General features: G+C 41.5%; 1 protein-coding gene across 2 annotated transcripts in view; it reads right to left on the bottom strand.

Moving 5' to 3' along the window:
* The window catches only part of srbd1 (S1 RNA binding domain 1), a 123,768-nt gene that overhangs the window by 41,092 nt on the left and 67,752 nt on the right, over positions 1-14,924 (bottom strand). For both annotated transcript variants that reach the window (XM_060072874.1, XM_060072875.1), the window contains exons 17-18: positions 5,219-5,325; positions 91-258 (exon numbers count right to left, since the gene is read on the bottom strand). In XM_060072874.1, coding sequence (XP_059928857.1) covers positions 91-258; positions 5,219-5,325 — 275 coding nt within the window. The remainder of the gene's footprint in view (positions 1-90; positions 259-5,218; positions 5,326-14,924) is intronic.

Below are 14,924 nucleotides of genomic sequence, written 5' to 3'. Positions count from 1 at the left end.
GAGTGAGTGAGTGAGTGAGTGAGTGAGTGAGTGAGTGAGTGAGTGAGTGAGTGAGTGAGTGAGTGAGTGAGTGAGTGAGTGAGTGTGTACCTGTGTAGGTTGTGTGGGTTGATACGGATGAAGCCGGCACACTGCTGGAAGCTCTTGGGCCCCATGCCTTTGACCAGTCTGAGCTGCTCCCGGTTGAAGAAAGGCCCGTTTTTCTCCCTCCACTCGACGATGCTCCGTGCCCGCCCAGCGTTAAGACCCGACACATGCCTGGGAAACACAACCACTTCATTTAGCCCTAGTGTGGTCACCATACTGGATTTTCTGACTTTGATGCAATACCATGAAAAATATTGCTATTGAATACCATTTTCAAGGTTACACAAGGTTATAACATGAAGGCCTGAGAATGATTGGACTTTGGGGCTGGGTGGGGCTGCACACCTGCTATGCATTGAGTAATAAATGCTCACAGGTTAAATCCAGGCCCCAAGGAGCAGTGCATACTTCCACAATCCACCAGTGCTGAGCGGCCAAGCCTGGTATTGCAGCTGTTTAGCGGGCTGTGGACGGGGCCCTCAATTCATGGAGGTCCGGAAGTAGATATCGCCGTTCACTCCAATACAAGTGGGGAACAGGAATGGGTCTCTGCCAAAAATGTCTGGATATCAATCAAAGGCTCAGAATTATCTTTATACCATGTACTAATAAAATGTAAGTTTTCTCTTTCAAAATGCATTTTATTAGCTGTTTACTTTATATATTTTGGGGTGGGCAGCCGAAAGGAGTCGTAGTGAAACAAATGTTGCTTCTTTAAAAGGTCCATGTTTCGGCCCGGCATCCGAGATAAATTGACTAATAAATACGTTGCCCAGATGGCAGGAGGAGTGTTATTTAAAGATCATATAGGGGGGGGGGGGGGGGGTTGTAACTAAAAAAATGCTAACAATGCTAAAAAACGAGAATATTTCGTACATCCGGCACGTCATGCACTCTTCGTCTTTAATACGACCATGCATGCACTAGGGCGTGGCTTCAGACCTCCATGATGGGGAAGCAAATCTCTCCTTGATGTTGCCCTGCGCCATTGAGCAGTTTTTATAGGAATGAATGGGCAGCCATGTTTAAGTCCGGTGTCCTTTCTTTAATAGGTCCATGGTTAAATCAGCCATCACAACACACACTCAGGAGATCTCGGACGCGACAGCATGCAACACCCGCTAAAATTTGTTTGTTTAGTTAGTTAGTAATCAGCATAGACACAGATTATTAAATTGAGTTGGATTCATTTGTCTAATTTCCGAATCCTCATCATCTCATCCTCCTCATCTCAAATCGCTTATCTGGGTTCTCTGGAATCCCGAGCGACCCCAGGCCAGTGTTGAGACATAATCCCTCCACCTAGTCCTGGGTGTTCCCTGAGTTCTCCTCCCCACTGGTCGTGCCCGGAACACCTCCCAAGGGAGGCGCCCAGTGGGCATCCTTAGCAGATGCCCGATTGGTAATTTGACCTATTTGTACTCATTGCCAGGCTACTAAGGCTGCACTGTGTACCTTCAGCATTGCAGCTTGTTTAACATTTTATATGATAATATCAAGGGAAGCCTTAACATTTGTTTGCCAATTCAAAGACAAACACATTCATGGCAGAAGACAAGCATTGTCAAAAATAATCATGTAGAATTTATAGGTTTATTTTTGTTTTGCAACTATAACATTCTCCATACAGTCTACATGGTACTTTCTTTTAGTCAAAATAAACAAACTAGTAGCCTGATCCACACACGAACAACCGATAGTAATGTAGGCTTTGCTCATCAGAGGCGCAAGGCCCGTAACTTAGAATCCTTGTTTGCATTAACAAAAGCTACAATATTTGCTTAGTTTGCCGGAAGGTTTATATTTTCTAAGTAGCTGTTGTTGGGCTCAGATTTTATTTTCTCAAACTGTAATGTCTATTAGATATCGATTTAAAATAAATTGCCATGGGATGTAATTTAGACTTCAAGATATTTTGCTTGGATGCAAAACAAAATTAGATGCACTTCTTTTCTAAGCCATTGAATGCATTAGAAAAATCCTGTATGGAAATGACTTACAGTAATCAGCGTTTGGTTGTCTACTAGTCGGACTACAACATACATCGGCCATCAGCTGGCTCATTAGTACGGATGTTTTGACCACAGATAACCGCACCTTGCTACCCCACCATTGGTTTCCCCACATAAGGCATTGTCTCTTCCCCGCATAATCTAAGGCTGTTTGAGTAGTAGTTTCAACTAATGGGAAAGTTACAAGTTAACATTATGTCACCTAGGGCAATATCATTAGAATAAAATGACTTGACTAAATGTAATGCTAATAAAAGCTTGAATAAATTAACTCGTCCGTTAACCTGATTGCTGCTGAGTCACGTCAGTTCATTTTTACCGGCAATGGTGGTGGGGAAAACAACTCCATTGATCCCAGGTTACTTCCTGACGTCGTTTCAAGCACAGAAAGTTTGAATCGGTTTTCCGTGTCTGCCATATTTCAATTGTTTAGCTGTCTGTAGTTGGCACAAGAGAAGCCTTTTCTGATAGCATTTCAATTGTTCTTTAGTTTTTTTTCTGTATGAAGGCAGAATTTACTGTCCGGGCCAAAAGTGTGCAGGTTTTAATAGTGTATCATGGGTTAAACACTTCCAACCTGTTTTGTTTGTCCCTACTGGAAACAGCAGCATATTGTTGCGGGCTGACGGTGCTGCTTTCTGGTGGCCCTACCAACTGTCTCATTAACGTGTTGACGTTTGGCGCGTTTAGACACAGTGCACGAACCACTAAATTGTTTTTCCTGTGTAGAAATTGTGGTGGGATTTTCCTGTGTAGAAATTGTGCAGGGTCCATGGGATGGACCCTGCAATCCTCTGGGCCTTTGAAGCTGAATGCATTTTCAAGAAGCCAGAATGTTTTTAAGTTTAGCCAAATGTTATTTTAAACTTGCTTTGCTCGAGAACATAGAGCCTGACCCAGCAACGCGTCCGATTTCCAGCCACTTCTCAATTGACCATGCCTTGACTGCACCACGGATCTGTGATCCTCACTTTACTTACTCCATATTTTCCCCTCTAATTCCCCTGTTTAATTCTGTACCAATTGTCTTTGGTCTATGTGTAGTTAATTCATTTTTTAACTAAAGATTTCTTCCTTGCTGATTCAAGGGAGTTTTTTTCTTGCCCGTGTGGGGGCATGGGTAAAGGGGGGTGTCACAAATATTTGGCCTGTTAAGCCCTTTGAGACTGTAATGGTGATTAAGGGCTATACAAATAAAATTGAATTGAACTAGTTAAAATACCTGATTAATGTATTGTTAAAAAAAAATCTGTGCTGCCTGTACTACACGGTTCAATACAAATATCGTACCGCTTCTGCTCTAGTAATGAAATACAAGTAATACACAAACTCACAAATATTAATGTATTATTTTGTGTTCAATCAAGGTATGTCTGGTAGAGTTATTTAAGTTGATTACTTCTGCTTAGTTAATGTTCACACTACTGCGTGACAAACTCATTCATGTCAAACACTCAGCATAACGTCATCACATGCAAAAAATGTACACAGCAGACTGGTAATCAGATGATCTCTCTCCCTCTCTCTCTCTCAACTTGGAATACTTAATTACTGTTTCATAGCATACATGCGTGATTATCTAGGGCTGCACGATATGGGCAAAATATGATATCCCGATATTTTTTGGCTGAATGGCGATATACGATATATATCTCGATATTTTCTATAGAGTGGGTTAGATGTTTTTTTTGTAAGTCAAAAGCCACATGTGAGATGTTGCAAGCACTTTTATTAAAACATATGTCAGTTTGACTGCAACATATGATTTTGTATCGTTATTTTCAACAGAATTGAATGAACATATTAAAAGAAAAGGGACTTTTTTCACCTTCTCCACAAAATAATCACCTATGCATAACAATATAAAGCTGTAGGTTACACACATTAGCTACCATTAAGAGCATTGGCTTCGTCGCATTGTCCTGCGTACTACGGTGAAGGTTTAAGTGCGCCGTAACTTTAATCCCCCGCCCCCTCCCTTCTCCGTTCCATTTGGGAGCATGTTTGGTTTCATTTTGCTTGTTTCGTATATTTTAATTAATTAATTAAGACCGTCACCAGAGGGCGCCCCCAACACATTTGCCGAGCGCCGGCCCTTGTTTCGGGGCAGAAGAAACTGTCGCGGCCGGTGATGCAGCAGCACAGCCACAGAGTTTTACGCATTCCTCATACTGCACTTTGTGCCGCTGCTGTAAATGGTGGAACAGATTTGTCGTGCTTCCACTTTTAGTCGCAACGGTTTTGCTACACTCTCTACAGATGACCTGCAGCTGCTGCTCATCTGTTTTTTTTTAAACCCGAACTATTTCCACATTATGCTCTTTGAAACAATTTCGTCTCCCGCCGCCGTCTCGTTTTCTTTACGGGTATCATCCATGCTTGTTGTGTTGTGAGGGGGCGGCGGGGACGGGAATGATGAGGCGTCTTTGCACACGGCACGTTCGGAAAGACAGAGTGGGAGGGGGAGGGGTCGTGCTCACAGTCTCCTAGGCAAGCGCTGTAGACGCTTGAGAGGGAAACTGACCATTTTAACGCATATCGATATAAACGATATTGTCAAATCTTGTATCCCCTTGGAAATTATATCGATATATCGTACATAGCGGATATATCCTGCAGCCCTTATGTGTATTTGGTGTGTGTACATAGGAATGTAATGCTATGTATAATTGTGCAGATGGGTAAATGTCTTGAAGATGTTCAATGACATGCCTGTGTGTGCAAGTGAGTCATGCGAGAAACACCAGGGTTGCCTATTTCCCACATCTATAAACACACATTTGTTCGTATGTCCAGTCTGTACACTCTGTTCGTGATAAACAACGGAAAGGTCGACAGGCCCAAATTACCAGACGTGGTACAAATTTGCTGTACAACAGTTGACACCATTTGTTTTCTGTTTCTTAAAAGAATTGTTTTTTTTTTCTTATAAAACATTTTTCTTTATGTTTGTGTGTCTGAGAAGTCGGTTAGCTTTAAATAACATTATCTAAAGATGAAAAATAACATTAAATATCGAAATGGCCCAAATAACAAACAAGCAGGGTATTATTTTGTACTTTGTGCCAAGTCAGTCAATTTGTGCTCCAGTAAGCAACTGGTGTGTGTGTGCCCTCTACCTCATGAGTGTCTCAGAGCAGATGTTGATGTCTACTCCGACGAAGCTCACACACTCCTGCACCACACCGTCCAACGCTGCCTTCAGAGCTCCCGGCTGCACGTCATGCTACACACACACACACAGACAGGGATATTTAGATTTGAAAACAAGCTTGATGCCATCAAGTACACTTACAAGGCGAGATAAATCATTGTTACATGTCCCACGTATAAAACATCGATACACTAAAAATTTGTGCACACACCCATCGCAAGTATTTCCCAGGCAAAGATTCTCCTGACGTTTTGTTGGTGGAGACCACTCTCCAATCAAGGTGATAGGTTAAAGCGCTTGAGATATTGAGGACCATAAAAAATGATAAGTAAAAAGAGTGAATAAGAGAAGGATAGACCCATGGAAAGAGAAACCGGAAGAAAGGGCTAGAGGGCTAGGATATTGTGTATAAGCTACAGCTTTAGACATTGGATCATTTCGTTTATTTGAATTCAAATTTTATCCTGAAGTCTGCAATAGACCAAGACAATTTAGTACCCGTTTCTATTTAATTTTGTTTTAGAAGTGTTGTGAAGTCTTTGCCATCCGTTACATCTGTGTTCATCTTCAATAATCGGTTATATTTATTCTTTCAAAGCGTTATGTAAATACAAATAGCCTACTTTGAAACTAATGACTTATTTTTCAGTAATAAATAAACCCCTGACAACCTTTGACTGGGATGTTTTTATGTGAACTTCAAAGGGACATGGTCATCTCCCCCCTGACATATTCATATGAAATTATATGAAACATATCAGTGTTTTCCATACATAGGATATCTGGGATGAATTTGGAAAAAAAAATCCTCCGCTCAAATCAATTTTCTGGACTTATTTTAAAAGTTTGTCATGCAGCCGAGTGAGTCATTTCACCGAGCAGGCAGACTGCAAGGTGCATCCCTCTCTCGTAACAGTGAGTGAATCCAGCAGGTCAGTGCTACAGAGGAGGGCTTTCCACCTGGGCCAGGTAACTTCAATTAGAATTTGTGGGTAAATTGTAATTGTATTTTAAAGATAAATACAAGAAAGCAAAGAAGGTGAGAAAGCTAAATAGGGAAGAGAAGAAACCAACTGCTCAAATGCTGAATGACATGGCGCCAAAATAGAGGTTTAAGTCTTTGGACTTGACACACAGTGAATGACTAATCAGAACTTGGAAACCGTATTAAAGCCAGGGTGGAGGCATGTACTAAATGCCTGTACGATGATTGACAAAAGCTAAGAGTAGCACTAGCTGTGCAAAGAGTAGAAATATCATTTAAAAAATCCACGGATCAAGTGACATAAAACTCAGTGCTATTCATTTTCTAAGCCTCATGATTAATTATGTCTGGTCTTTTTTTGGAAATGACAGCCATTAAGTTAAGTATTTTCACCTCTATCAAAACAGCCGCCAAAAACCAAGCAGAAAACAGTGTTTTTTAAATGTTTTTAAAAACAATTGGAAAGACAAGTACCGTTTTAGTAGGCATCACAACAAAGCAGTGGCGTTTTCTCCCGTAGGCCAAGGGAAGCCATGCTTCCCTGTTTTTTAGACTGTAGTTGTCATCCAATAAAAACATTTATATTAACAGTTTGGTTAATTCTTTGGTGCTGTGTTGCCGTAATTTCTTCCCCATTTTATCCTTACATTGAGCATTTCCCAATGCTTGAAACAGCGCCCCTCTTATTGTTAAATACTGAATACGCGGTAAAACATGACATTGCACACTGTATGTCTGCGAGGCAGCCAGCCCGAGGTGGCATCCCTCGGTGAAAAAAAAAAAGGAGGATAAACCAATCAGTTGAGGCTACGTCATGACACTGCCCTCCTGTGATTAGTCAGCAGGGTGCCAAGGGAAGCCTTGGCACCTTCACTTGGCCAAGGGAAGCCTTGGCACCTTCCCTTGGCTTCACACCAATCAAATCAAAGCATCATTATCAACGTCACTGAAATGTAAACAATTAGCGGGAGATTAGCATGTTTGCATTTTTATCATATTAGCGTATTAGCAAGTGCAGTATGGAGGGTCGAGATTTAGTATTTAATAAAAAAAAAATACCAAACTGCCACTTGAGCAGCAACTAAAAAGCAAATCTGATGGCAGGCCAATGCTGAAGCTTCAGCTGCGTGTGAAGAGAAAGAGAGGTTATTGCACTTTAAATGAGAACTATGTCCATTGACAATAAATACGGTGAGTAAAAAACACACCTTCTCCCGGTGCTAATTGTGCCTTGATTGCCTGGAATAAGTTGCATTGGTCAATCCACTGAAGTTGTTGTTTTATCGTGGTTGTTAACGCTGAGAATCAGCACCAGGGACAGCTGTATAGGCTCACCTGAACAGATGCGGCTGTGTTTTCTTTATAGCCGCTTGTTCTGGGTTGTCTTGGTGTTGTATTTTAAGTAGTGTTGTATAATGAACATTTGGCCTGGTTTTAAACTAAAAGGATGTATAGAAAGTATGTGTGTTTGTCAAGCACATATACAACTGATTGTGCGAGTCGTGTTACACGTGAATGTGAAACTTGAATTAGCCTACGTAAAACGTCTCCCAATTTTATTGTGAATAAATGCTTCTTTCATACATTGTCAAATCTGTATTGGGCATTAAGCGGCTAGTTCTGCATTTCAGTGGGGGGGGGGGGGGGTGCATGGATAACAAAGTGTATAATTTAATAAGATGTTAAGAAGGACTGTGTGTGTGTGTGTGTGTGTGTGTGTGTGTGTGTGTGTGTGTGTGTGTGTGTGTGTGTGTGTGTGTGTGTGTGTGTGTGTGTGTGTGTGTGTGTGTGTGTCAAGCTTCAAAAAAGCATGTAGATTAAAGTTTTTTGTCTCACCTGGCTTCCTCAAAAAAAAATCCCACGCCACGCCACTGCAACAAAGATGGAATTATAAAGTTTGACAAAGAGCACAACCGTTCCTGCTCAGACAAAAAACAACCAGTTCATTAGTGTGCTTATGTTTATTTTGCTTGAAGGAAAGGTATCACCTTTTTCATTATTCACTGTTTTTGTTGCCCCCCTACTGTAACACACTCAATCAAACTGTGCATCAACACCATGGGCTCTATCTTGCATCCGGCGCAAGTGACTTAGTCACTGGCGCATGTGTCGTTGCTAGTTTACAACTGGCGCAGAGCATTCTTTTCCCACCACCGCCACTCGCCGGTAAATTAGGGAATGATCATGCGCCCCAAGGGGTGGTTCGGCGAAAGGAGGGGGCGTGTTCTGACGCAAACGGTATTTTGCCGTTTCTGAATACAATTGCGCTACTGACCAGGAAATACCTGGTTTAAAGTCAGTGGCGCATTGTTCAGATGCTATTTTAAGGGCGCATGCATACATGCGCATGCGATGCATACATGCGATGCATACGGATTGCTTGTGCACCTCGCGCATACACTTTGCTTATCTCATCTACACGGTCAGCAGTTCCCATTTTTCCAAACCATACATAATTACAAGGAAAATAAAATATTACCACACAAGGAAAATCATTGTGGTGTCCATAAAGATAAAATAAATAGGCATAAATCTAGCGTACACATTTACCCAAATTATTCACGCGAATTGTAGCAGGCGTAATGACGGATCAAATTAACCTGGTTGACCAATAGCGGCAAGAGACACATGTATATAAGGACACCTGTCAAAGTGGGTTGTCCGTCAAGAATCAGGAACCACAATTCTGAAGGCTGCGAAATAAATTCTGAAGACTGCGAAATCACCTTCTGTAAGTCCATTTAAAACCTTACTCTGCAACTTACAAGTTAAGTTGAGGTTGCTCATAATTTTTCTATTGCACAGTGGAATGGAATACGTCTTGGGAGAGGGTCTACCGGCCCAGACACACCTATCTCTCCCTGAGTGAGGAGGAATGCAGGCGTAAGCTACGCCTGACCCATCAGGCTGTCACAGATATCTGCCATTTCCTGGCAGATGAGCTGGGGACTGATGCACGCTGTCCCTATGCCCTCCCCGTTGAAGTGAAAGTTACAGCGGCACTGCATTTCTATGCATCTGGGTCGTTCTATTGGACGCATTTCACAATCGGCAATAAGTTCGGCTATACATGCAGTTACGTCAGGTCTAGTCCGACATGCTGGAGAATACATGAAATTCCCCGTTACACCTGACAGCCAGGAAAGAACAAAGCAGGAGTTTTGGACCAAGTATGGGTTCCCTGGCGTCCTTGGTGCTATAGACTGCACCCATGTGCAGCTACGTGCCCCATCAGTAAACGCACTCATATACATAAACCAGACAGAACCATAAAACCATATTAAACCGGAACGGAACTCATTCGATAAATATCCAAGTCATTTCCGATGCTAATTGTAGAATAAATCATGTCTTTGCTAATTACCCTGGCTCAAGCCATGACTCTTTCATATTGGCGAACTCGACCATTCCTGCCATATTCGAGGGGAATCCTCCCTTGGATGGATGGCTGTTAGGGGACAACGGCTATCCGTTGAAGACATGGCTCATGACCCCATTTCTTATGCCAGCAACAGTGCGCGAAATTGTATTCAACAGGAAACACACACAAACACGCAGTGTAATTGAACGTACATTCGGAATACTGAAAATGCGCTTCAGGTGTTTGGATAGGTCAGGTGGTACTTTACAGTATGGTCCTCAAAAAGTCGCAGCATTCTTTGTGCCATGTTGTGTTTGCACAACATTGCCATGAATCATGGATGTGTCGATGACATTAATGAGGATAGATTAGAGGATTTAAGGAGACGTGATGCTGAACTGCATGTGCCGATGCCATTACGTCCAAATGCCCCAGCATCAGCACGGGAGAGGAGAGCTCATCTGTCAGAGGAGCTGCATCGTATATAGTGAGGTACGCAAACTAATGACATCTCCGCTCTATTGTTTAGCTACATTGTACAATTATTACCATGCATTCATAACCTTGTGATTCAGAGAAAGTGAGCCCAAAACATCGAAATGTCCTTGAGACATTTTTTATTCGACTTGTCCAAATGTTCGTAGGCGTAAATGAAAAAAATAATGCAAAACGAAAAATTGCAAAGATTTGAAGGAGATTTAGCCGAAAAATAAATAATTTTCTCACTCCTCTGAACCTTTCTTGGCATGCGCCTGGCAAATCCGCCGTCATAATAGCAATCCGCCATGGAACAAGCGCCGATCGCTCTTAAAGGGGATGCGAGAAAACGCTCCGATTGGTTCATTGCACGTTACGCCCAAACCACACCTACGGGTAATTAGGCGGCTTCAGACCAACCCTTTTGACACTTGCGCCGCGCCAAGTGTCATTTATCCGCCTGTAAAATAGCGATAGCGCCGTAGAACCGCCCACAAAGCTACTTGCGCTTTGCGCTTCCCACTTGCGTTTCAGACCGTTAAAATAGGGCCCCATGTGTCAATGAAGGCAACATGTCATTGTTGTTTTTAGTGGTTATTGTGTAAAGAGAATATCCCATTGTAACAGGCCTACTGCACATCCCATTCATACCAACTAATTACAACGTAATTCTTTTTCAAATGGTACAGAACACTGTCCATTTATTTTCTTGGTCAGATATGACAAAAGACAAACCATGTATGGTCTTCTGAAGCCCTTTATTGTCCCTGCGTTTTAGAAGAAGATATTACCTTGGTGTACCTTTAAATTGGTGTGAATCAATGGAGTCTCTGTTTGAACACTGAACCCGGGGTTATCTAAAGGTCCTTCTACAGCTTGAATGACAGCTTCCATGAACTCGAAGAAAAAATGTTGTACGTAACACTTAGCCAACAGTGGAGGAAATTGCTCTTGGTAGACTAAAGAATGTGTGTGTGTGTGCATGGGAGAGAGATGACTGGTTGCTTTAAGCAATAGTCATAAATCAATGGGAATGTGATATGACAGCAATAGATAACTTAAATAATTGTCTAGATTATTATATTTTGAATCCCAATGAATGACTAATGGATTTTTATCTACTTCCTGCAAAACAACTACACACCCATTCATATTCACATGCAAACACACACAGCCTGAGGGTGTGAGGAAAGGTCCACAATTAAAAGTCTCCCACTTTTTTGGGATTTGTCTTTACCCTTCGATTCAACCCAACACCCTGCACACCCACACAGTACCTGAGGGTTTGATAGTAAGAGCGTGGGAAAATGTGGAGATATTTTTTTTCCTGCTAAGAGATCCACACAATGGTTGCTATAGGCAAAAGTATACACAATTTATAACTGGGCACATTCTTCTATTATTTAGTTTCTCTTAGAAATATTATTTGGATTCTGAAATTGCTTCCCAATATCAAAAGCCAAAATTAAGTCAATATTATTAAAAAACTTGAATGTTTATAGGTTGTGCAAACAACAGTGTATGTGACCACATACTAGGATATTTTTGTCTACGGTTTGAGATTTAGTCAAATGTGTTTTCCGGAGAATAAAGAAAATAGCAATGAATGTCTGCATGTTCTAAATGCTCAGAACAAGCAGGAAAGTTATACGCAGGCTACAAGTGAGATCACATAACTATATGATTGATGGCAACAAAACAGTATCTGTAGACAATTATCATTGCCATGTTGGGAACCTTTGGCAAAAGTCAATATTCCCACTTCATCGGAATATGTCAGCACCACAAGGCAGGATTCAAAAATCTATGTCTCTCTTTCTCTTCCTCATTCCTTGTAGATCAGTCTCTTCCGCATTTAACTCAAGTTAGGTGTTCCCAAACTATCTGTGGATACCTTTTGTTATTTTTAGGGTTAAAAGTTGTAAAATTTGTCGACGACATAATGTCTTTCTAGGTTTTCTTTCCTGTGCTGCGCCTTTTTAGGAACATTTAAAAAAATGTTATCTTCAGGACCAAAGCATTCCATGACACACAATTTAGTAAAAATATTCCAAATATTTTAATATTAAATCAATTAGAATTACGCTTTAGAAAGGGTTATTGTGCCCTCTATATGCCATGCACCTCCCTGAACATGTGTAAAAGGTTTGGTTTTAGATATCTCATTCCATGACACAGTTAGCAATCTTCATAAGTGCAATGCACAACTTTGCATATAGGGGGGCCCAAATCACACATAAACGGCATCTACTATTAAACCAGTTTCTGTGTGTGTCTTTGTGTGTCCGTGTTTGTCCGTTTGTGTGTTTTTTGGAGTAAAAAGAAATTGGTCACTTACCAATTTATTCTAGTTCCGTCTGTCTCTTCCTGATTTCCTGTAGTTATTACTCTGCCTCTTTCTTATTTACTCTAGATCTGATTCTGTCTGTTCCTCATTCCTATATATCGGTTTCTGTCCTTGTGTCTCTAACCAATTTCCTCTAGTTCTGTTTCTGGTTCTCTCTAATTAATTATATATTACCGTCTCTGTCCCTTTTGAATTTCCACTTTTTTCATCTCTGTTTCTTCCTTATTTCTACTGTTTTTTCTTTTCACTTTCTAATTTTCTCAAGTTCTGTCTGGCTCTTCCTTGTCTAATGATGTATGTATCTATGTATCCATTACAATTTTGCTAATTTGCGATCGGATCGTATATTGACAATTGAAGGGATTATCAACTCATTTCTCTTCACCGTGAAGATAACACATTGGCGCCTTAAAGGGATACTTCACCAGTGGAGATTTGAAGGTTATATTAAGTAAATAATCATATGTATTATAAATGTGCAATCGGTTCATCCTAGCCTGAGAAAAGGCAGAAAGTCTCTCTGGCTCAAAAGTAAGAAATCCTCCAACTACCACAGTGCATTACGCTCGCTGCACTGCCCCGCCTGTTTCTGTTTGGAGGGGGAAGGACCCATGGTCCTAGCGCGAGTGTTAGCACGAGCAAACTTTGTGTAAACATATCCCTGTGATACGTTGACTAGTTTAGACTTCTGCCCTCGTTTTTTCAAACGCATCATTTGTATATTACTGTACAGCATAAAAACATTTGCTAATCACAGTAGCTCTGCATATCAAGTCCTAAACTTAGTATAACAGCACTAGGGTTAGTAAACAAATCACAACAACCAACCATCCTCAATATTGTGTCCGTCTGCGTATTCAGTACCTTCGGCCATGTTTTCTGCAGGTGAAGTCTAAAGGCCCATTCACACCCTACGGTAAATACTGATACGGACCGTTTCGTCCGGTCCCGGAGGTGTTTCATCCATCAATGGGTCCGAGCTTACGAATCCGGAGTGCTCCGGGAGAAACTGAGCAATACCACCGGAAATCGAGGCAGCTGTATAGAGTCAAAAGTCAGACCATTCGCGAAAATAGATAAAGTAGTATATCTGATATGTATATATATATTGTATTTAACGTTTTATATTTACATTATACCATATACCTGACCTTTTTATTTTATTGTTCTCCTGCTTTGGCAATGAGTGACTGGTCATTTGACAACATTTTGAGGAGATAATCTGCGGGTTGTTGAGGGGTGTCACATGCCACCGCCGCCTTGGCCTACACTTTTTGCCGATTACGGATGACACAAAGCAAAATCATCTCTACAGATGTCATGTTTGCGATTGTCGCTGCCGTTAATTTGTGAAACGACAGTCACTGCCCTCTAGAGGATTTATTGCGTCACATCCATAACAACGCTGAAAACAGACGGAGGTATGAAGGGTAGTTCCGGAGGCAACGTTTGGGGCGGACGGACAAATTTCGTCCGGATCCGGAGGTATGAATCGGCCTTAACGCACTGGCACTGATCTGTGATAGGTCTGTTAACGCATTAGGTCCCACCCTCTATGGGCGGGTTTGAAAGGGTGAGAACTAGTGCTTGTAGTCTCAATAGAAATCCCCCCTCTAGTATTTCCTACTGGCAATGACGCAAAACGACGATTTTTGCGTCATAGCCAGAAGGAAGTGTAAGAGGTAAATACGGATTTCTCCCGCCTCAGGGGAAAATTAGAGTGTTACATGACCATTCAAAAGTATGACTGGGTTTTCGTAGATTACATTGCATGGTATTAATAGGCCTACATTCATTAATGTGAACCTTGGGCTTGCATACCCACAGCCAGGGCTGGAATGTCAGGTGTAATATGAATGACAGCCAGTCTAAAGTCGTTGTGCACCTCCAGTCTGTTGCGCTTTTGTTTTGATGGCGACAAGTGTGCTGAATGGCAATAATGGATTTGCGAATTGATGGGACTGACCTGTTGCTAAGCTCCGCCCTTAAGCCCAGTTCAGACCAAAGATGGGGGCTTGGGTAGAGGTGTTGATGCTGCGCTGTCTCCACAGAGACAACGCAGTGATATCATCATGAGCAGTTCTAACTGGAGAGAATGTGAAACCGCGAGCTGCTGATCATGTGAGAGAAGATGATGCAGTCGCATTAAACAAAGACGTTGAAAGATGGTGCGATCTACGAGAGAGACGCAGAGGAACTGTCCTTAGGAGGCTTTTGTCGGGATAAAAAAAGCAAAATAAATAATTTGTTGCAGTTTTTGCAAATGTAAATAGTTAATCGCGTTTGTTTAAAAGTTTTGAGTGTACTCCTCCATAGTGTAATGTAATCTGATTGATCCTGGATGAAATTAAATCCTTTTTCGCCCAAAACCTCTCTAAAACCTGCCTTGAAATACTGTCAGCTGACATTTTTCCATATAACCCAGCTGACTATAAAAAACCCTGGATATTATCAATGTCCTGCTTTTCGAAATTTGTGCATGCACAAGAATGCGAAATAAG

Source organism: Gadus macrocephalus, chromosome 15 (genome assembly GCF_031168955.1).
Source record: "Gadus macrocephalus chromosome 15, ASM3116895v1".
NCBI lineage: Eukaryota > Metazoa > Chordata > Actinopteri > Gadiformes > Gadidae > Gadus > Gadus macrocephalus.
The sequence above is the reverse complement of the archived record's forward strand: the minus strand, read 5'-3'. Positions and strand labels throughout refer to the sequence as shown.